General features: G+C 46.6%; 1 protein-coding gene across 6 annotated transcripts in view; it reads right to left on the reverse strand.

The window, feature by feature from the left end:
* Window positions 1-22873, reverse strand: part of tfeb (transcription factor EB) — a 35456-nt gene extending 12583 nt beyond the window's left edge. For 2 of the 6 annotated variants that reach the window (XM_036530462.1, XM_036530459.1), the window contains exons 1-3: window positions 22617-22868; window positions 9625-9708; window positions 2784-3040 (exon numbers count right to left, since the gene is read on the reverse strand). In XM_036530462.1, coding sequence (XP_036386355.1) covers window positions 2784-2978 — 195 coding nt within the window. In that variant the 5' untranslated portion in view covers window positions 2979-3040; window positions 9625-9708; window positions 22617-22868. Of the gene's footprint in view, window positions 1-760; window positions 1228-2783; window positions 3041-9624; window positions 9709-11687; window positions 12197-20428; window positions 20479-22616 lie in introns of those variants that run through there. The other 4 variants (XM_036530463.1, XM_036530461.1, XM_036530460.1 and 1 more) reach the window with 4 other exon arrangements.
* Window positions 22874-23182: the final 309 nt, after the last annotated feature.

Consider the following 23182-nt stretch of genomic DNA (forward strand, 5'->3'; position numbering starts at 1 on the left):
ACATTCAATTTGCACGTTATCAGTAGGTATCAAACTCTGGAAAGAAAAATATACGTTACCAAAATGGCAACAATGGAATTGCAAAAAAATAGGAAACAGAAAACTTGTGGTAATTACCAATTCATGCCCATTTTCTCTTCTGCACAACAAACCAACCTATACAAAAATATTTATTACAAGATATTTATTGCAAAATTAAACATCATCTCATTTTCCTGAAATAATCAGCAACAAAATGCAGCTTTACACTTCACAAACATCATCTCACAACCCCCATCCATCCAAGACCACACAGATTAGCTGCAGTAGGCACAGCTCTAATTGGAACTCTAATCTTCATCAGAATGAACAACTTTGAGTTATTCCGCCATTACAGATGGACACATTACTGAACAGTGGCAGAACTATATAAAAGAAATACGCATTTAAGCTCGGAAAGGCATGTGTACAGCAGTCGGGCGGGAGCACCCAGGGCATATGCGGAGGGGAGGGGAGACAGTTACAGCAATCATAACAATATTTCCCTTCAATATCTCACTTCACGCCTTATCAGAACAAAACAAGACGGAACGGGGGAGCGGAACAGGATGACTGTGCGAGCAAATAGCAGAAATACCTCTGGCGACGTTAAAAAGTCTAACCAAGGGTTGACATTTTCCAGGCGAGTTCTGTGCGAGAATCCCTGAGTTTGTCATCGCAAGGGTGACGTGTGGGCCGCTTATCAAACGCCGCTCGCCTCCCGGTGCCTGTCTGCACTCACCTGGCTGATAAGAGCGTTCCGAGGCATCTACGGAATCAGGCGGAAAAATGTCACCGCCTCATTTTTCTTCTTTTTTTTTTCTCTTCAGGTCTCTTCCTTTTCAGATGCTCCCGCGCACGCACAGCATGTCAGAGTAGCGTGTTCCTTGTCCTCTCTGTACCTGGCGGCTGCTCCACCGCATTCTCTGCCTCGGGCCCGACTCCCCGTCTGACCTGCTGCTTCCTGTTACCTCCGCTCACACACAGCGTCCGGCCTGAGCCGCCGAGCCCGACCGGAACCGCCTTGCCTGGAGCTTAAACCTCCCCCTGGCTGGGGCAGACCGGCGGTGGCGCGTGAGGGGATTACTGGAGCGCCAAATCCCCCTAATTTGGGCTCCACGCATGCCCGGGGGCCATTCACATTGCTACTACAGCTGGGGTGGGCCAGCAGAACGCCGCCCACTGCTGCCCCCCGACAGATTAAGCTCCGATGCTGGTTCACTGACTTGTGCGGCGTGCTTGCTCCGGAGAGAAAGAGTCCAGGGGTGGGGCGGGAGTGGGGCGGGAGTGGGGGGGAGTGCGTTTGGCAAGACGTGAAGGAGAGGCAGATCCCGGGGAGGCCATTTCACAAAAAGCCGCTGCTGCTCAATTTAAATCCCCCTGAAGCATTTCCGCCATCAACCCCCAACCCCCACCACCACCAACTCATTCTTTATTATCGGAAGAAATTTGGACTTAGTGAATGAATTTGGCTGAAGTTTGGCGGCTGTACTACAAGATTTCAGCTCTTTCAGAGAGGGAACAAAGTATATAAAATATTAAATTGTGGCTGTAATAGCAATTAGCATGGAATGTGCACCTCCACGCATACCACAACAGTTAAGCAAATCCTGGAGGAGTCAAACCTGTCTTGTTTGCCTAGCTAAACATGGGGCTAATGGCTAGGCTACTCCCCCCAGCAAGACCCGACTGCTCAGAAGCACACCTTCAGAAAACATTCTGAAAACGCTCCTTCACTGGGCCTTGCTTAAGACTCCTCCTAAAACGTAGACCAATCCCCGCATCCAGGCCTCTCTCCTAAAGTGACTCTTCCCTGTCAACAGCCCAATTCCCATACACAGGTTCCTATTGACATCAAAACCCCCTTCCACACACCTCCCACAGTCTCCTCCTCATATACAGGCTCTTAACTACACCCAGTGTCCTTCTCATTCACAGGCTCCTCCCCCTGCAAACAGACCACACCCTCGCACAAATCCCTCCCCCTACAAAACCAACCCCACTCTAACACAAGCCCCTCCCCCCACAAAACCAACCCCACCCTAACACAAGCCCCTCTCCCCACAAAACCAACCCCACCCTAACACAAGCCCCTCCCCCCACAAAACCAACCCCACTCTAACACAAGCCCCTCCCCCCACAAAACCAACACCACCCTAACACAAGCCCCTCTCCCCACAAAACCAACCCCACCCTAACACAAGCCCCTCCCCCCAAAAAACCAACACCACCCTAACACAAGCCCCTCCCCCCACAAAACCAACCCCACTCTAACACAAGCCCCTCCCCCCACAAAACCAACACCACCCTAACACAAGCCCCTCTCCCCACAAAACCAACACCACCCTAACACAAGCCCCTCTCCCCACCCTAACACAAGCCCCTCCTCCCACAAAACCCGCCCCACCCTAACACAAGCCCCTCTCCCCACAAAACCAACCCCACCCTAACACAAGCCCCTCCTCCCACAAAACCCGCCCCACCCTAACACAAGCCCCTCTCCCCACAAAACCCACCCCACCCTAACACAAGCCCCTCTCCCCACAAAACGAACCCCACACTAACACAAGCCCCTCTCCCCACAAAACCCACCCCACCCTAACACAAGCCCCTCCTCCCACAAAACCCACCCCACCCTAACACAAGCCCCTCCTCCCACAAAACCCACCCCACCCTAACACAAGCCCCTCCCTCCGACACACACTTTTCCCACCCACCCCACCCCAAAGGGCCCTCCCCTCTGCAGGTTCACACACAACACTCACCATGAGCACCTCCATGGGCACCTGCATGGGCGGCTGGAACTGGGCGGGCGTGTTGATGGCGGGGGTGGGCGGCACCGGCATGCGGTGCTGCATGTAGCTGAGGCCGGCGGCCTGCTGCTGCTGCCGCTCCCGCTGCTCCTCCTGCTGCAGCTGGTCGCGCATCAGCTGCAGGCGCAGGCCGATCCGAGAGGCCATGGCTGGGGGCCGCGGGGGGCGGGCCGCAAGCGAGGTGCAGTCCAGCCCAAGAGCCGACGTCACTGGCGGGGGAGAGAGAGGGGAAAACAGGCATCAGGCGAGACCCGCACCCAGGAGCTCAGTGCAGTTTGCAGCCTTGTCTACAACTACACGCACATACTGCTGCTCCTTTCACACAACCCCAGCCTGCGTACATCCGCATAATAATACTTCATGCCTAAATGATAAACCCATCATTGTTTGCTCCTCATTTGATGTCTCTGCATACAGTATGTAATTACAGCTCAAATTAAAGCCATTCATTCCCCCCTCTCTCCAATTATTTCGAAATATAAGGCACAACGGGTCTCCTTATTCGTTTTGTGCTGTGCCGCCGAGCGCAGCATCAGGGGATGGATGCAGCAGATAAAGCGAGCCCTGCGCCCGCGAGGGCCGGGTGGAGAAGCGTGACGATGAATGATTGGGGAAGTCATGTGAGTGTCATGCGGTGCTGTTGTTTTGTCTCAGAGGCCCATCTCATGTGAGCAGCCTTTCCGAGTGGGAACACCCCCGACTCTCCACCCCATCCACCCCCTAAACACCCCCACTCCCACCCCACCCTGACCAAACACACCCTTATGCTCTCCTGGGGAGTCCCAGAGCAGGAGTTCCCCTTTTCTGTAGAGAAGCTGCAAGCTCACAGCCAGGCGCACGCATGTGCCCCCTGACTCCACCAGATGCCTTCATGCTAGTGGAGCTGGGCAAAAAAAACCATACTGCCATTTGTCTCTTCGCCGCCTGTGCGGGCACAGAAAAATAGGACAAGCAAACAGGGAAGGAAGAACAGGAAGGTCTTGGACAGATAGTACAGGAACGGGCTTTTCTTCGGACAGAAACGCACGTCGTACGCAGGGCCGGCAGAGAGGGGGGAGAGAGAGAGAGAGAGAGAAAGAGAGAGAGAGAGAGAGAGACAGCGGGAGAGGGAGGGAAAAAAAGCTTATTGTTATAGGAGGTACAATAAGAGGTCCGGCTCCTATTGAGACGGCACTGAAGCAGCATTTAGGCCACAGTGTACATTTCAGCACGGCGGCGCGGGGCACACAGCCTGCTTTGTGGCGCTGGGGCAGTGCGGAACACTCCCCGGCTTTGTCACCGCGGCCCCCGGCCCAGCGCTGACTCCACTCCAGCCCAGCGGCCTCCGTGACACCCAGGAGCAGGGGGCCCCGCACTACAGCTGGCCACACTTCACTCCGCACATCTGGGCTTATTATTAGCATTATGGCTCTAATTATGGCCGGGCGACGATGACAGCGCTAATGCCGATGACTGTACGAGACGTTACTATCACAGCACTACCACAGTAGCATCACAGTAAGCACACTGATCAATGTAACGTGAGCAGCTACGACAATAACAATAATCATTATCATCACATTTATGTGTTTTAATATTCTGAAAACATTTTGCTATTGTTTAAAAAAAGACCAAACAGCAAACAGCAATGACAACATAAATATAAATATAAATATAAAAACTCATTCCATGGAATGCATCTCTATTAAATTTCATAACACTTGACTGACTGAATCTTAGAGGAGGGAATATCAACATCATGTCTCTTTTGAAGTGGCCCAGCCCCTCTTGCGGCCTGGTTTGACGCTGTGTTTCTGCGGTCCTGCCGAACCTCAGGGCCACCTAGAGCAGATAACCAGATTCCCTGGGCCCCTGCCAGGGCCGCCGCTGGGTGTGAAGGCCCTGGAATGCACGGCAGGGTATTTATAAACCTGGACGAATAATCTTGAGGCCAAGGATGGTGTTGATTCGATCTCCAAATTGAATCTCGGGGGCCAGGAATTCTTCCTGGAGGTACAAGTGCCTCAGGGTTGTCCAGTCTGAGATACTGTTCAGTGCGACGATCGAGTCTGGCAAAACACATCCACCTGGCAAGTGTATCCCTGTTGTATTGACACTCTAAATAAAGTTCACGCCACATTGGAGCCCCCTGTCCACACCCCCCCCCGTCCACCCTCCCACCTCTCTTAAATGGCAGGCGTATAGTTGCAGCGGACATGCATTTTCGAAAAGACTACGACACAAAGTTCCCATTGTAAGTCTGGCCAATGATGTCACGTCAGCTAAAGATCAAAGCTGAAAAAAAGCACCCTCTTCTAAACATGCAGCCGCCCTGGGAGAGGATGGGAGGGCAGAGAGTTTAGTCAGTAGACCACAATGCACAGCGTAACACAGGCCACTCACAGAGGCTTTTATTATTAAGGCCAAGGCATTGCTGGGCTTTAAATAGCCTCTGATAGCCACACGTTGCGCAACTCCTTTTAACAGCGTGTCCTAATGCTGCTAAATGTGGGATGGTCGCAGTTAACTGGATTGTGGGTAATCTGTGGCCGTGAGTCAAAACTCAGGAGGTTATTTCTGTGCAGGCCACCTCTCCGCGCTGGCCTCCGTGCAGGACATTCCGACCGGGGGCCGCAATTAGCCGAACGAAACGTTCGACACGGGAGGCACTCCCGTTAGCGCCCCCGTCACACCCCGTCCCGTCCCCGCGATGTCACGGCAGAGCCGGGACAGCAGAGGAAAAACTCGCGCACCTATGTTTGTGTCCTGATCTGTCTGGGATGCACACAGATGCTTGCAAACAAAAACAAACATGATGAAAGGATGAAATACAGAGCTGGAGCCAGGGAAGGGGACAGATGGCTGGTCTCATGTCAGACTTTAGCGGCAAACCTGATACCCTTTGGCATACCTGGGCTTGTAAGTGTGTGCAGTTCAAGCCTGACACCATCCTTCACATCATCAGATTACAAAATGTTTTTTCACATGACAAGGAGGGGTGCACTGTCCACAGCCTAAGACTTTACACAAGAATGAAAGAGAAAGATTTTAGGACCTCAGCTTCCGAAGTTTCAAAATATCATGACGCTTGCCAAATCATGAGAATCGCAGATAAAGTACTGGGGACCCTTTCCTTCAGCAGAGCACTTGCTTGCAAGTTGCTGTCCTGGAGTGCTTTGCCACATCTAGCCTTTGCCATGCTATAATGAGTGTTTATGTTTCTCCCTCTAAAACCCCACACTGTACCCTCCCTGAGGCTAAGCTCACTCATAATTCAGGAGCTTCACATGGACAGCGCAGCGGCCGTCATTAACCCACCGTGTTATCAAAGTGAGCCCGCTGAGGTCCTGCTCTGGGAAGCCCTCAGACGCGCGGGGGTCAGGCCAGTCGAGTGATGAGCTGAACCCGATCTGCATGTGCAGCGAGCCAGCCCGAGCCCCACAGGAGGATTAAAATAACTCCCTCTCTTTCTGTTCCCCTTTTCAGGAACACCCTGTTCTCCTCTGTGATGAGCCGCCGCTCTCAGGGAAAGCGGGTTCACCGGTCCGTGCGCACAGGGAAGGGAGCGCGGGGGGCTCTGATTCTGAGGCTACGTGCCGCATGGGAGGGGATGGGGGGGGGGGGTGGGATGGGGGGTGGGGGGCCCACATCTAAACTGCAGACTCAGGAGAAGCCTCCAGAGCAGAAACCTTGCCTTTCAGCTTTGTGTGTGGCAGTTTCGACAGGAGGGGGGAGGCGTGAGACCGGTGGGTGTGTGCGTGTGCGTGTGAGTGTGTGTGTGGGCGTGGCGGGGGCTGTCCCACTCCGGCAAGCTGAGCGGCCGCATCTCAGCATCGTGTTCCTTCCTCTTTTTGGCTAACAGCTGCAGCCTGGGCCATGAGACAGTACACACACCGCATGTGGCTGCCTCTCTTGGCTCGGTCCTTCAGGACTGGTGTGATGTGCTGGCCTGATGCTGTCGCGCAGCAGGCAAACTGGAAACGGAACTGCAGGACTGATCAGTCCCTCTCAGGGCCCTGGGGTCAGCACTGCGCTGCAACTTCGCTGTGTACGTCAGTCTGAAGAAGAGTGTCTGCTAAACGGCCAAACTGTAATGCTTGCGTGACAGAAGGGAATTGACCGGTGAAGATATTTGGCGGGAAGTTGTGAAGAGTGAACTTTAAAGGATTTGAAAAATGAAAAAGAACTGATTTAAACTCTGCTGCCTCTTGCAATTCTATGGCTGTATTTGGTGTCTTGCAAAAAAAATGAAAAATTAAGCACGCCAAAAATAATCCTTGAAATATAGGAAAGCACATATCCTGTTATTCAACAAACGCTGGTAATACACAAAAATGAATTGTTCGCATTTATACATATTTCAAACATCTGCACCACTACATACGTGAGTGCATGCACGCGTGCACACACACACACACACACACACACACACACACACACAAACAGAACTCCAGTATGCTATGAAAGAATTTGGTAGAATAATTGCAGCAAGACTCTCACTTCAGTCATTATGTAAAATAGCACTATACTGAAAACACGCCCCTGAACAATGGGCAGGTGAACATGAATTCCTACAGTGTATTCCAACAGTATGGCACAAGTAGTACGAATACAATGTCAACATAGGGCCTTACCCAAGTGGGCAGAAATGTCATTACGCTGATCACCTTTCCCCACCCCCACCCCACCCCCCACCCCCTGACTGACCCCGCCCCCACATCCTGGCTCCTCCCACTGCCTCCATGGCCTTATTTCAGGCATGCGGTCTCACCCCAGGCATGCCAGGCATTCACAGCAACCACAGGTTCCAAAAAGCCGGCGCAGAGCAGGGGCCCGCATTGGCACCGGGGACGTCCCGCAGGTCGCCGCGTGCCTGCCTGCGGCCGTCCCATCAGCACCTCCGCACGAATAAGCGCGCGGTGTCAACACTCGGTTCAGCTCAGTTCATCAGAGCAGCCCTTTCCTCACCTTTCCCTTAACCATTTGTTATTGAATAATACGTAAACGCGACGGAGAAAATAGAAAAATCCCAGCGACACAGTTGGGCAGTGTGCGCTTTTCTAGCGGCTCTGCTGTTGGGAGAAAATTAGATCAGCTTAAACACAAGCCTCCTCGTTTTCCAATTGTGCAAACGGTCGACTGCACTGCTCCTGTTTTTCCACGTCTGCAGAGAACTCTTCAGAGACTCTAAGCAACACAGTTTGCGAAAAAGATCATTCTGACAAACAGCCGTTAAGAGGTGCAGTCCATGCTGCGTTTTGATAAAGTGTCAAGGGAAAGCTTTAAGTAGTTAAATAGTTTTAGCGTTAAACAGAAAACGCATTTCTAGGAGTGGCTGCCTGATCACATGCAAAGTGCTCATTCTTGCCGCAATACTCAGGCATGTCTTAGAGTGACGTCAAGCGCTCTGAAACTCGAAATGCTGCGCTCACTCTTGCTGATATCGATTTTCCTCTAAAGAAGATTAAGCAACACAGGATGCAACAGGAGGAGGAGAAGAAGCAATTAAACAATGCACTTATTCAGAGAGACTATGCCAATGAAATCATCTGCATGTTTCACTGATGTTGATTAATGGAGGGTTTTGATTTCATCAGTATGGATAAGTGTTAACCACTATGCATTATGTATTCAATAAAATAAATGTAGGGTATATTAAACAACTATCCCTGGGACTGGTTCTGTCAGTCACTGCTTTAGTGTGTGTCAGGATTCTGAATGTGTGCTGGACCGGACCTGACACGTTCTTTATGCCCCAACCACAACAGAACCCGAGAGTATTTAAGGGGTTCGACCAGAAACTTGTGTCTGGAAACTGGTGTCTGGAAACTGGAAACTGACTGTGAACACAGTGCTTCAGGCGATGCAGTTAGCAGAAGCTGAACAAATATGTTAAAACCTGAACTCCCAGTTACTGTGCATCAGGCCCACTGTGCCTCTCTGATCCTCCACAAACCTTTTGCATGTTTGCGTGTCACGGTCACGTGGGTCAGTGAACATACTGGTAAATTCCACCGCTGGACTCCACTGCTACAAGTAAGGCAGGAACACATAAAAGATAAACACTTACACTGTGGTTGGATAGAGAGAGGGCATGTCCCCCCTTTTTTTTCCCTCAAGCTGTTATCAGTTCCTGATTGGTGGACACGTTCATTCCTGAAGGGGCTGAGGCTTTTAGAGACCAATAGGTCACTTATTGCTTTCTGTGACCGCAGGGCAAAAGTGTGACACTAGAATGGCAATCCTGAGAACCGGGCACTGTGAAGGACAGAACAGCGAACTCAGACGGCGCCGGGTGCACCTGCTGTCGAGCGCTCCAGGGTCACCTATTTTAGGACGAGTGAACCTGTTCTCCTTTCACCTCTGACACCCCTGCGCGCGGGTAACGTGACAACCTGTGGCTCTCCGCTGCATTTTGACCTCCTGACCCCGTGCCCTCGTTAGCAACCCCGCACTGACAACAGCCCTATTCACTTTAACTCCCCCCCGGATTCAGCGGCCTTTGTTAAAGCAACACACCGGAGCATTTTTACAGCCTCGCAGTACCAAAGCTAAACTATAACACTAATGGGGGTTAGTTCATCATAATGGCATATGTTATGTGGACAAGGAACAAAGAAAGAAAAAATCCAGCAGGGATCGGATTGCAGCGGCGTAGCGAACAGACTGTTTGAATTTCGGACGGCGTGTGCAGTGGAAGGGCAGAGCCAAATTCTAGGTGATGTACACAGCTGTTGGGGGGGGACGGACATCTTTGTCTGCCAGAGCACAGGCCTGGTACTTTGCTCATCTCCCTCCCTGACAAGACAATTACCTCCTGTGTGTGAAAAGTGGTCCGGGAGCTTTCCACACGCTGGTCTCTACATCTCTGTGCACCCAGCACAGGGTGGCTGGCAAACTGCAAAACACAAACACACAAGAAATCATCATCCTGATATCAACAAGAATTACAGTTGTAACTGGAGGGTAGTGGCAGAAGCACATGTAGCAGTAAACAGTAAGCAGTGCAACTGTAGCTTCTGTAGCTGCACTAGTAAGAGGAGTAAAATAATAGTAATAATGGTAAGAGCAGTACTAACAGTAGCCATAGTGGTAGCAGCAGCAACAATTCTAATAGTAGCACTAGTAACAGTAGTATTAGTACTGTTAGCACTAATAGTAACAGCTAAAGTAATTCTATCATTGGCATTTGCATAAACATTTGCATTTTTCTCAAACTATATGCCTCTGTATTTCCAAACCTACAACACAACAAAACTACATTGTATATTTCATACAAGGTCAAAACATGAAACATTGTGATGACTATCACGATTATCTGTTACAGTCGGGTGGAATAGTGACATTCAAAAAAAAAAAAAACACTAGGCAACCCACAAGGTGGGGGTGCGCACAATAGCAGACACAATACAACAACAGCAGTAACTTCCTCCTTGTAAATTCCTTCTGTTAGAAAATGGCTCAAAAATCCTCAAAGTCCTGCACAGAATCATGCATGTAGCAACTGCCCAAGATTATTGACAAGTACATAATCAAAGACAATTTTTTGTCTGTTTTTCGGTTATATTAGAGAGCTTGGGAAAATTTATAAGGGCTGACATCAGTATGAACCCACTGAACCTCATTACACAGTAAAAGTCTCCCTTCCCCCTTTTCTTCTCAACACTTCCTTCAAGAGCACCAAGGACTGTTCAGTGAAGTTATAAATGTTAGCTTATAATTTAATGTTTTTTCTCAGTGGATCCTGAACATGTCAACTTTTTGATATAACAAGTGAAGTGTTCACTTGCACATACCAAGCATAGACCAAGACATTGTCCCTTACAAGGTAGTTGTACAATTTCTTGGTGTTTCCAACCAAACACTTTCTCAGGAATTTATTTTGTCAGAGGCACTGGAGGTCATAGGGCACTTTAACAAATTTTTCTACAATGTAACACAGCTATAATGTTGCACAGTTGTATATTTCAGTGTGTGAATGATAACTCTCCCCAGAAATTTTGGGTATGATTGACGTTCCCACATTTTGGGCAAACGTGAAACATAACTGTTAGCATAAATCACAATTCTTTGCTATTCTTTGCCTTTTTATATCCAATGTTGTCATTTTCACACATTCTTGTGACAAATCGCTCCAGGATAATCACAGGGAATCAAGATGGTGCTTTGATAGCTTTACCCGAAGAAAACAAGCACTTGATGATGGACTCTTTCATCTTACACATTTCAGCTAACATCTCAAAAAACAGCCTGTGGTTAGTTGGTGGCGGAAGTATGATGGAGCAGTGTCACTGTCCCATCCTTTGGGGAGACCTCCTAATAATGGACACCAGCAAATAACAGTTGGTCCTTGCTCAATAAAAGTTAACTTGCTACCTGTACTCTCTGAAAACATGCTATACACTAGAATCGGTGTGTTTCCATCACACATGCACCTTTGTGTTTACGGTGTGTGTTTGACTGCCATTCCTCAACTGCTCTCCCCTTAGCATCCCTGGGGGGCAGGCCTTAGCCATACAAATGACTGCTCAGCCAATTTAACTTGAAAATGAGGCCAGCTACACCTGAGCAAATCGTCTGGGTTGTGTGATCCACTGTCTCCCCACCTCTTAACCAAACTAAAAGAGCGTGCTCAGTACACCAATCTATTCTGCTTCCTTCTACCGTATGATCATAACAAAACATTGACAGTTGACTCAGTTCTAGAATAAACATTATACCTACATTTTCTATAGAAAGCAGCACACTAAATGACAGTGTACCTAAACACTGCTGCAAAAGAAATATTCTGCCACCATTTTATCTCCGGAATATCAGTACAAAAAAAAATCTCCGGAACATCAAATTCTGCTCACTTTGTCACGGTTCAGTACTTACAATTCAGTGATTCAGTCCGCGGCAGTAGCAGGCCGCCACTGCCGGAAAGGACGACCAAAGCCAAACAATTTTCCCAAACGGCAGCAGGACAACAGGAAAGGAGAGCTGCTGCTTCAGCACACGCGTGTACGCTCCTCGCTGGGGTGAAACACAAAGCGCCATCCAGGGACACTCGCGACAGACGCTCCTGGGACCCCAGGCGTGACACGACTCTGGATGTCTGTCCGCCTCCTCGGATGGTTCTTTATACGGCGGCTCTACCACGAGAGGAGAGCAAACGCTCGTGACCCAGCCGCTGCTCGAGTCACAGGGAAACCCTTAGTCATGAAGTGCCCCAATTACAGGGTGCCTTCTGCTCTGAGAACTTCCTCCTCCACTTCTCCTAAACGGGCCCGTGTGCAGTTAGCGGGATAGGGAACAAGGAGACCTCAGTGCTGCTGACTCTTCTCTCTGATGGATTTGCCCACCCCCTCCACACTGCCACCACTGCCACCAGCACCACCCCCTCTTTCCAGGGAGCCAGTGCAAATCTTGTGTGGAGGGGGGCGGGGTCAGAGCCCGGACTGGCAGGGAGCAGTGAGTCACACTCGGGGCTCGGAGGCCAGGATGGAAGAGCTGTCCATAACGCAGAGGCACAACTGTGTACACTGACACGCACAACCGCCCCCCCCCCCAGTCCATGAGAGATCACACAAACATTCCCGCACATGCTGGTACACACCCGGCGGTGGGGGGGGCAACAACACACGCTGCCCTCTCTGCGTCAGATTAGCTGCTCAGCATGAGGCCCTCAGCACACTGCCAGGAAAGGGAACATCAGGGCCTTGCGTCACTACCGCCACCGCTCAAACACAAACGCCTCCGATGTCATTCCGCAGAGAGCACGACATGGAGAGGCACCATGCCATCAAACAGTTTGCATGTTCTTTAAAAAGGCGGCCATTAGAGACGCTACCATTAGAGACGCTGCTTTCTCTTCTCTGTGTACCACCCCCGGGACAGCCGGCAATTTCGCTGTCTTTAAATATGATTTATGACAGAAAGCTTTAAACACTTGCCCCGATCACTCATAATATGCCCCTCGGTCAAAGGGAGAAATGTGAAAGCTGGATTTTCAAAATCTGTTTTTCACGGTCGCGGCTAATTCCACGCAGTTCATCAGAGCAGCCGTAAAACTGTTTTGTGAGTAGTTTCACAGACAAGGTGCAGTTAGTGCTACAGGAAACCTTGGAGAATGAGGGGGTTGGTCTTCCTGACTAATATCCACCAAGGCAATGATTGGTTTGCATGAAACACCTACTATCCCAGAAGATACTGCTGCTCTGTAGAGACAAAGATGACCACGGCGGCACTACCAGGTAGACTGCAGAATGACCTTCCAAACTATGTTTGCCTTAACCTCAGACAAAGATAGCTGTCTCAAGGAAAACCATTCACTGCAGGACACAGCCTTGACCCCTACGTCTGGCATGCAAAGGGTGCACTTTCTTACGTTTTTTTTCATATGAGAAACAGCACACTGTGTAACATACTCTCAAGCCCCGTGGAAAACGACACACTAATTGATAAGACTTCAGAGAAAACATACAGCTAGAGGGGCCTAACCTGCTGTAGTGTGCAGAGCATTATTGTGCCTAAGCCCTTCCACCTGCTTGCTAGTAAACAGACATAAATCATTAACACCTTCCCTGTGCTGGGCTATGCATCCTTCACTTATATCTCCTTCTTGTGCCATTCCATCTTCCATAGCTTACACTGGCCACCCTAGGAACTTGATTGAAGGCTGGACCCCAGGGGTGGACCCATAGGCTGTGCATATGAGGGAACCTAGCATGGTAGATCAATGAACAATGGTGGATCATCATCTAAATGCAGCTACAATTACATTTTAAACATGTCTCTCTTTCATTGCAGCCTCCTGATGAAGTTCTCTGCATGTACGGTTCTCTGCTACATAAACATAGGCTCTATCACATTACAAACACAGAAGGCCAAGGGGCGTAGGGGTGCACCAATTTGAATCGACGGAGCCATACAAAATCGAGCAAACTGCTGTACTGACTTTTCATTTATTTACTTTTATTCATTTTAATGCAGCAACCTGTATGAGACTAGAGTGCTAAAAACAATCTTGGTTGAACTCTGAGTGTTACTTAAATACCATGCAATGACAATTCTTAGATACTCTACATTTCTTCAAAAACGTAGATTAATTTCAAGGTTATGCGGAATCATATGCTATGGGAAAAAAAAATGTGGTCGCACTTGCTCTTCTGCTAAATGATGTTTGCGGTTTGTCTGGGTGCGCGAAAATGAATAACCTCATGATGACCACACGGTACCTTCCAGGAACTAAGAGTTGTGTGACCTGTGACTCACACCCCCCCCCCCCCCCCCCCCCCCCACCCCCATAATTAACGGGGTCAAAGATTTCAAAAATGTAAACATTTGTGACCATGCAGTCAACCAACACTGCGGACTGCTTGTGGATAAGCAGTCCATTACCACAAGACCATTACCACACTCCAACGCTTGTCTTTTTTGGACAGGCAACACAATAGCTATGTTGCATTCTATGGATAAAGACATTGCTATTGTAAATGCTTGCAGACCAACCTCACAGGAGGCTGATTCAACCTAAGACTAGGACTGTCCTGGAGCTATTCTTCAAAAAACAATCAGCACTATATTTAAATCACATCATTTAAATCCCAAAATAAATTAGACATTTTCTGGCAAAAGCGCTTAAATGGGCAAGCCAAGCATAGACTAAAATCAAGGGCTGACATACACGCTTGGTATGTCAAAAACACTGCTCCTTTAATTGCTCACAGAAATTCCCTAGATGCCTATCAAAACCTCCAGGGGTATGGGCGTAACTACTTTTGTCACACATCAAATAATGATCAACCTCCCACTGTTTGTGGCCAGAACTACTGAATTGCCCATGACTTGTTCAAAAAAAACAGTGCTCCACACTGGATTTAGGCTGCCCTTACACATTGAAAGGTTACTGATACTCTCCTCGCCTCTCAAACTGCACAATTCGTTCATTTGTTCACAGTGAAATGGTACGATGAGCAATTTTGTTTTCTAAAGTCTTGTGTGAGTGACGTAATATGACAGTGTTTTGAGCTTGTTTTTTTGCAGACACATTAGCAGTTAAACCGCTGCAATTAGGAAGGTCTCATAACTGGCATGTTGATAAGAGCACTAAGAGTGTGTTGCTGTGTGCGAATGAGTCACAACCACACGAGACATCTTAATTAGGCATGGTGACATCAGACAGCCAGCAAGCCCCCGGATAGCACAATCTGCTTCAGCTTAGAATCCTCAAGGAGCTGGCTTCCTGATCAATAACAGAGAGAATACAGACTTCCTTCAATCATCTGACCGCTGATATAGTGGGCCAGAATGACCCCAGAGCCACACCATGTCTGTTCCACTGCACTTGTTTTGTGCTAGTGATTCAGACAACAGCGCGCCTATTGGACATGCTGAGGCCTTTGCGGTAGTTGGCCTTTGTTTATATACAGTATATACAGGATATACAGCCACTGAATTGATTTGCTTGTTGTCTTTGTTGTTTGTTTGTTACAGGTGCACTTTAAAGGGCCAGAAACCCAAATTAACTGTCCACCAAGATATGAACAAGTAAAAACATCACACAGACTGCCCCTCTCTGTATGTGTTTGTGTCTATATATAATATACATCCATATGAATGGCAATATTGATTTGGATCACAATATGCCTTTGTGTCCTAACTTCTACTTGCCGCAGTTTTAATAATCTAAATAGAGACAACAATGTATTTACAGTAGTATTTTGGTCCAGGGCAGCCGTGGGCTGAAACAAGCTCTGTTTTCATTGGTCTGAACAGCTGCGCGACTGTTGCCCAACGTTTCGGATCCCCTGTAGGAGGCTGTGTTTACGACCAAGGGGCCGTTGTGCTCATGACAATGGGCCATGGAAACACGAAGGCACGCACAGGATATTTCTGGGCTCTGGCCCCACACACAAACGAGTCGTTTTTTGTCATCAGTGAAACAAAAAAAAGAAAAAGAAAAAAATCCTCTGCCAGTGAAGGAAGCTGCGGTTTGACTCGCGCATTTTGCAAGTGGACAATTGCAACAATCTGTTTCAGAAACCCTCCGGACCAGAAGTGAAATCACGCCCGAGGTCTACAAGGGGGAGCCAGGCGTGAAAACAACACACAAAAAAAAAAAAAAAAGCAATTGCAGAAATCTTCAGCACTCCCACAGGGCGTTCACACTTGTGTTATTTCCTACCTTGCATAATTCAATCCAAAAAAAAAAAAAAAATACAGCATGGGTTTCAATAAACAAATCTTCAAAAAAAAAAGTTGGGAGGGGAACTAGCCGCGCTGCATTTTTTTACTTTGATACCGTAGGTGGAAGTAGGAATGTCAGGTCGTGTGGCTTGATGACAGCCGCCGGTGGAGATGACGTGAGGAGATTACGCGCGTTAGCTGCGCAGCGCAGCTCACGTCCGGCCCAAACGGGGAGGGGGGGACCGATGCAGGGGCCAGATTCCTGGCTGCTCGCTGAGGACTGCATGTCCCTCGCTCGCCTCCCTCCCCTGCTCGAATTGCTGCTGCTGCAGGGCTGGGGCCGGGGGCTGTTTGCTTTAAAGCACGAAGGGTATGCCAGCCTTTGGCCTAGCTGGCTTGCGGTCACACGGAGGGAGGGGGGGAAAGGGCTGGGATGTTTCAGGGACTCAGTCAATGAGCAGAAAGGGAACAGCGAGCCCCATGTTTAGCTGAGAGGGATTTGCAGGGTGAAATTACTGTAGGTGCACTGTCTAAGGGACTGGAGGTTCCTGTTGTTCATGCCAGTTTCTATCTAAAGGTTAGTTTAGATAATTTGGTAAAGGCATTTGGTAAGCTGCTGTTTTAGAGCACGCTCTCCTTTATGTGGGCTCACTTAAAAACCTATATTTAGTCACGAATGTGTCCTCCCTTAAAAGAAATACTTCCGAACTCATAAGTGCAAATAACGGCCATTTTTCCAGCCTCTGCAAATCTACTTGCGGAGTTTACCAAAACAAATCCTCTTACCTAATCAGTACATCAATACAGTGCCGTCAAATTACGTGCCTCACAGCATCTTATGAAAACAGTTATGTGGTTTCTGCTAATCCCACTTGATAGCTGTCTAGTAGGATTTCCGCCTTGAAAAATCAGTGCCTGGAGTCTCACTCCCTCCAAAAGTAAGTATATGATGTCGCACCTTCCTGGCTCTCTTTAGCATCAGCAAACGAAATGTGAGAGCTACCCATAATGGGTCAACAAAATACGCATGGATATGTTTTAACCTGGTGTAGAATACTAGAAAGTCAAAGACCTAAAGGAGCACCAACCAAACGCTTTGTCTTAGCTTCTACAGAACATCAGAGCTCTCCTGTACCTCAGAGTACACAAATGTCACAGCTGTGGGGAAGACAAGAATGACCTCCTGACCTCCTGTAATACTTCTCGATAACTACTCTTAGCATAGTAGTGCACTTATCTGGAACTTGCTCTGCGTAAGAGCGTCTGCTAAATGACGCAATGTAATGTAATGAGAGCAAACGTGCCAGCTTGAAAGCAAAGTTAACGCAGAGCATTACAGCGCCAGGATGTTAAATCAGGTGCCTACTGCTGATCAACAGAACCTATGCCTCCCTCATGAGAAATGAACTCTCCTCCATGTGATGGCTTGATTTTCAACATCTGCTGTATGCATACAACTAGAGGAATGGAAGACAGGGGACTGGAGGAACACCTCCACCTGCATGAGATGCAGGAACTTCAGGGAAAACCCCAGCCAAAAAAAAAAACATCCATCAAAACCAGCCTTTAATATTTACATCTGATTGTATCACTCACGCATATGCAAAACCCAAAACCCAAGTACCATACCAAATGTGAAGTGAACATTGCCTCAAGAAAAAGGAAACCACAGAGGAGGCACCCAATAAATTTGTATGCCACGAATAGGAGACAGCGACTAAGATTCAAATGTAACTGTTCCAGTCCTGAATACAGGACTCGTCTTCCTGGAATATCCCTGTCTTTCAGTCATTAATGTGTTATCAGTTTTGCTGACTGGCCTGGTCAGTACAGAGCATGTGCCTGGATAGAACCAAAGACAAATTAGCAGCTAAATGACTGAAGAATCAATACAAAAATATATAAACAAACAACTAAAAGTAAGTGAATGAATAGGTGGATAAATGTAGAAATAAATATACTCATAAATAACTGAATTAATAACTATTCCAAGAAGTAAATAACAAGCAAAAATAAATGCATTTTCCCACTTACTCATTGCTAGTCACTGTAATAAAGGCTTCAAAGTACAAGTGAATAAATCAATGAACCAACGCATTGGCAGCAGTGGAGTGTTTTAACACCTGTTACCTTTTCGCTCGACCACACCTAATTCAAACGGAGGCTGCGGGTCTGAGGCTGTGAGCAGCAGCAGTGCATCACATTGTGAGGGAGTGGCCTGCAATGTCTGTTTGTTTAAACCGAGGGAACCTGCCCACGCCATTGGCTCACAGGCAGATTTAACGAGGCTGAGGATCTGGCCACATCACCGAGCAAACAGGATACTCTACAGCATCGTGTGCCTCTGAACCAGACAGTTTGGCTCCGCCTCGTAGGAACACAGTATAAGGAACTGTAAAATAGTAATTTTGGCTGTAACTAGTGCATTATGGGAATCAATACAAATGTGAACCTCAGAGATGTTGCCAGCCTGCAGTCCTTCAACAAAATTAGCTTTAATTTTCACTTCCTTGTTTTGGAAAATTTGAACCTGACCCGCACATCAAAGATACACATCACCTACAAAGCACTACGAGAGGAACAAAAGATATTACTGTTATGTATTATTTATTTGTTTGGCAGACAGTCTGATCCAAAAAGACTTACAAGATTGTCCTGGTGAGATATTTAGATGCAGATGTTGTATAGTTCTTAAGAGTTGCAAGAACAGCGGCCTTGGTACAGATTAGCAAGTAACAACTCACTGATACATATTAAACTAAAAAACAATGCTAAGATAAAGGCTAAGCATATAACCAAAGCTCTAACGAGCATTTCTATCATGTTTAATACGATGAGAAAAAAAACTTTACCCTTTCGTAGCATAGATATAGTGCCTGACAATGAACCAAGGGAAACATAAGGGTAACATAACATTATGTCATCACATGACAATACAAAATTATAATTATAATTATCATACTATGGTTTGTTATGATAAGCTCTAACTGTATGTATATTGCACTTAGTAAGAACAAATCTTTCAAAGCTTAGGTGCCACAACTCCTAGGTCTATCACAATTAGTCTAATAACATCACTACCATAATGGCTACAACAATATCTTGTACAACATCTCGACTACTACAGTACTACTGCCAACACAGGTGTTTCTATCACAGCTTCTACCTCCCGATTTCCACTAATTCTGCTATTAGTCTGAGCAAAAAAAAGTGCCGCCTGCCCTCTGTAACCAGTCGTCTTTATTAAGCGAATGGTTTTGCCTCCATTTTATAGTGCAGCTGTCAGGTTTCATGCTTCACTGTGTTTCCGACTCTCCATGCTCCATCGACTCTATGTATCTGTTTATAGCGGCATGGTGGAAACAATACAAGGGGAACCATATCAGGTTGCACATTTATAGGACTGGGCAGAGTTTAAAACACCAGCCTCCTTCTGCAAAACCCCCCAGAACTTTACCCCAGCTACTAACAGAGTTTCGAACATTATGTGGCATTATGTCTTTCAACAGAACGTAACCGGCCTGACCAGATATCACTGACAAATGAATTGAATTACCTTTAATGAGACCAAATGAACACTTAAAGATCCCCTCCTGTAGTCTAGCCGGCTCTAGAGTCAAAGTTCAGTTGTCCAATAATGTTAGAGACAGTGGTTGATTCAGGCCTACTTTTTTTGTTTAATATCTAAATTACATCCCCAACAGAAAAATGGACAAATAATTCAATAGGATTATTGAAATATCACATAAATTAGACCAGTATCAGTTAAGGCAAGAGTTAAACCATGCCCATAATGACAAACTCTTTATTCCTGGGACAACCACTTGTGAGAAGAAAAAATCCAGGCTCATTTAGGCTCATTTCCCATTTTCAGTGGGGGTGGCCTGTCTGATTTAGAAACAACAGGTTGGCTGTGTGGCACTGTGGTTAAGGAACTGGGCTTTGAAATGCCAGCTCCATGCAGCCATTGTATTCTGTAGCAATGTTTTTAACCTCAATGACTTCAGTAAGCATTCATCCGTATAATTTGTGAACTGTATTTACCCATGCAAAGATGTAATGTAATGCAATTACATTAACGTAAATGTTGCAATGTTCAACCGCCCTCCAGTTGTGAAATCCATCAATGGAACCTCAACAATCACCCTAAATAAACGTGTTTGCCGCGGCAGATATATCAGATATATCATGCGCACCATTGTATGAGTGACAACTCTTATCACAGCACTATGTTCTTGAAGAGAATATCTGATCGCCAGAGTCGCCCAGTCACATCAAAACAAACGCGTTTTTCGCCTTCTGTGTACGCAACGTCCAAATCCTGAACTTCAGCCGAACTTGTCAACTGATGCAATGGAAAAATATCGCGCGTATGTCTGAGCTATGATTGGACGCTGCGCTTATCTTTTAAAAGAATCATAGAAGAAAGATAAAGCACTCAGTCTTACTGTATCGTGCCTGATCTTAACTCCTGGCTGACTTGATTTTCCTGTACCTCAGTGTTTTTGGCTTTAAACCTTCCCAAGATAAGGCAAAAAAAAAAAAAAAATCAGTTAAATCAAAAGTTAAATCACATGCAGTACAATCTATAGCGACAGGGGTTCAGCAGCGAATGTGGCCGTCTTCAACCAGTTTAATCACCAAAAGTCAAGTTTACACTGGACTAGTTCAATAGCAAAACGACATCAAAAACTTCCATTGAGGGGACAGGAGCCGAGGCAGATGGCAAATCATCTTAGTCTATTTAAATAGATCCTTCATGGCCAGATCATTACATTCTGTTCTAATGAAACACATTTTCCTACGGAGTATGCATCGTCGAGTATCGACATCTCAAAAGCGTGAAGAATTGCAGATACACCGTGAAATATTATTTGAATAGAAACTATACTGGCTATAATGGAGGACGTATTTGCACTTGTTTTAAAGTTAACAGTCAAATAGAAAGAGAGTGGTTTGGCACGTCTTGTCGATGACCATGAAATAAGGGTTTTGAGTGAAGTGATGCATCAAACTTGGTTCTCCTGAGATTCGGTCCCTTTTAGCTTGCAGCACATCTGGATGCTTATTTACGTGCTCTCACCTGGATGCTGTATCGTTCTTTCTGATGTCCGTAAAAGAGTCACGTAACCCAAACCCTGCCCCTAATCCTACCCCCGGCCCCATTCCTAACCCTAGCCCAAACCTTAACGATGGGAGGAACGCATTCTGATAGGGGAACCCAATCTGATGCGACACCTGTAAAGTATTTCAGTAAAGATATGAATGCAAATGTGCCGTGGTGACTGAGATAAGTGTGACTTAAAATGTATGATCATGTTTACTCACCCTAAACCAAGATATCCGGCAAAATTGAGAATAGCTACATCTGAAGTTTAATTTTCCTTTCTTTTTCTTTCTACTGAATTTTGTTGAGCATTAATATATGGGATGATGCTGCATTAATTATCAGTCACCTAATTGCTTCTCTGCGCATCACACTAACCTTAATATGAAAAACGCATTAAGCAACAATAAAGTAGCTGTAAATAAAGGTTAAGTCACCCTACAGAGAGCTTTTGGGGTTTCAATAGTTACAAGGATGCTTTCTTGTTTCAATTCACGGAAAACTAAATCGCTGACAGCTGAGTTTACAAATCTTTTTTTTTTTTCGAGGGGTATCTGTGTGGTGTAGCTAACTATAAGCAGCTAACAGTCACGCTCGCGTAGTTGAGATGGCGATGCATCCGTGATGAAGGCGTGCGGAGCACGAACCCAAAGTAAATACAGTAAGATCTAGCTATATGAACCACCACAAGTCCAACCATGAAGTCATTTTCAGAGGCCATCTTGAGCGCTGTCAAAAATAACTCGTCGGCTCTATTTACGTTGTGTGTAAATAGAGAACGCACTGTGGAGGGTCCGGGCCATTAGTCAGAGGTCTGACATCTCTCGATCGATTCTATTCGTCTCAGTCCTGAGCTTTCCAGCAAAGTTCGCGTTACACAACCAACCAGTTAGCACAGCTACTGGGAGCACTATTTAAACATAGCAACACAGCTACAGGGCATATATCGTTGGGCTATTAAATACCCTGTCGCTGCAAGCTATGTATAAAATGTCATAAATAGCAATACACGGGCAATTACACAGTTGCATTTGATACGAGAAAGTTTTAACACTGGATGCACAGCCGGTCTGAAAATGACAAGCTAGCGAACTGTCAGTTGTAGGGATATATTAACTGATCAGAACTTCATTAACCTACTTAAAAAACTATCATTTACAAACACGACATTTTGTCTCCAACATAAATTGAAAGCTAACAAAAATGAAAACATACTTTTGAACTGGCTTGACAGATGTAGGATAAATACACGTTTTATTTTTTAAATTGTTCGTCGGCTAGCCAGATAGCTAGCCAACTACCAACTAGTCTGCATTTTGGAGTTCACGCCTCTTTTCAACTGTAATAGCTGGCCAGCTATAGGCTAACGCAAATGACTTTCATCTTGCACGTAGTGTCTTAATAAAATAGTGTTTTACCCGTAAAAAATATAACTAAGAACTTCATTCGCTATTATATATTCTGATATTAGAAATAAATCTTTCTCCACTTTAGTGAACCTTAATGCTGGAAGCTTCTCTAGCACTTACCCGTTGAAGGTCAGACAGAACAAAGTTGGGAATCGGTTCGGAAAATTGCGAGGTTTACTGCAGTTCTTGCTGTATTAATTCGACTGATGGTTTTCCACGCCGCTATTCTATAGTGGAAGTACACGAAAACGTCCCTCTGCGACTTCTCGGTACTTTCAGCTAATCAGCATGACATATTCCTCACCGCGAAGTCGCAACTCGGGTTGCTATTTGTTTTCTTTCTGCTCTCGGTGATGTTATTAATGTGGCTTGTTGTACTCCAGTCACCTGTACACACTTGTGACAACTGCAGCCACCAATGACAGTTTCCACATTGCATCATGGGTAATGTATTTTCGCTCAGTTGTAGTCATTTATGGGAGTGTCACGGTAAAAGCGCAGCATGAGCAAGCCATTCCGTTCAAGGGACTTTTTTTGCACTGGTTGTAGCGTGGTAGGCATTACCTAATAGGTCGATACTCTATTCTAAACACCGCCTCCTTAAGTCCCAGCCAATCAGAGGTCACCATCATCCACCTCACACAGAAAACCACGCCGCTCTTACAGCTTACAGCGCAAACTTGATT

The sequence above is a fragment of the Megalops cyprinoides genome, chromosome 6, assembly GCF_013368585.1.
Source record: "Megalops cyprinoides isolate fMegCyp1 chromosome 6, fMegCyp1.pri, whole genome shotgun sequence".
NCBI lineage: Eukaryota > Metazoa > Chordata > Actinopteri > Elopiformes > Megalopidae > Megalops > Megalops cyprinoides.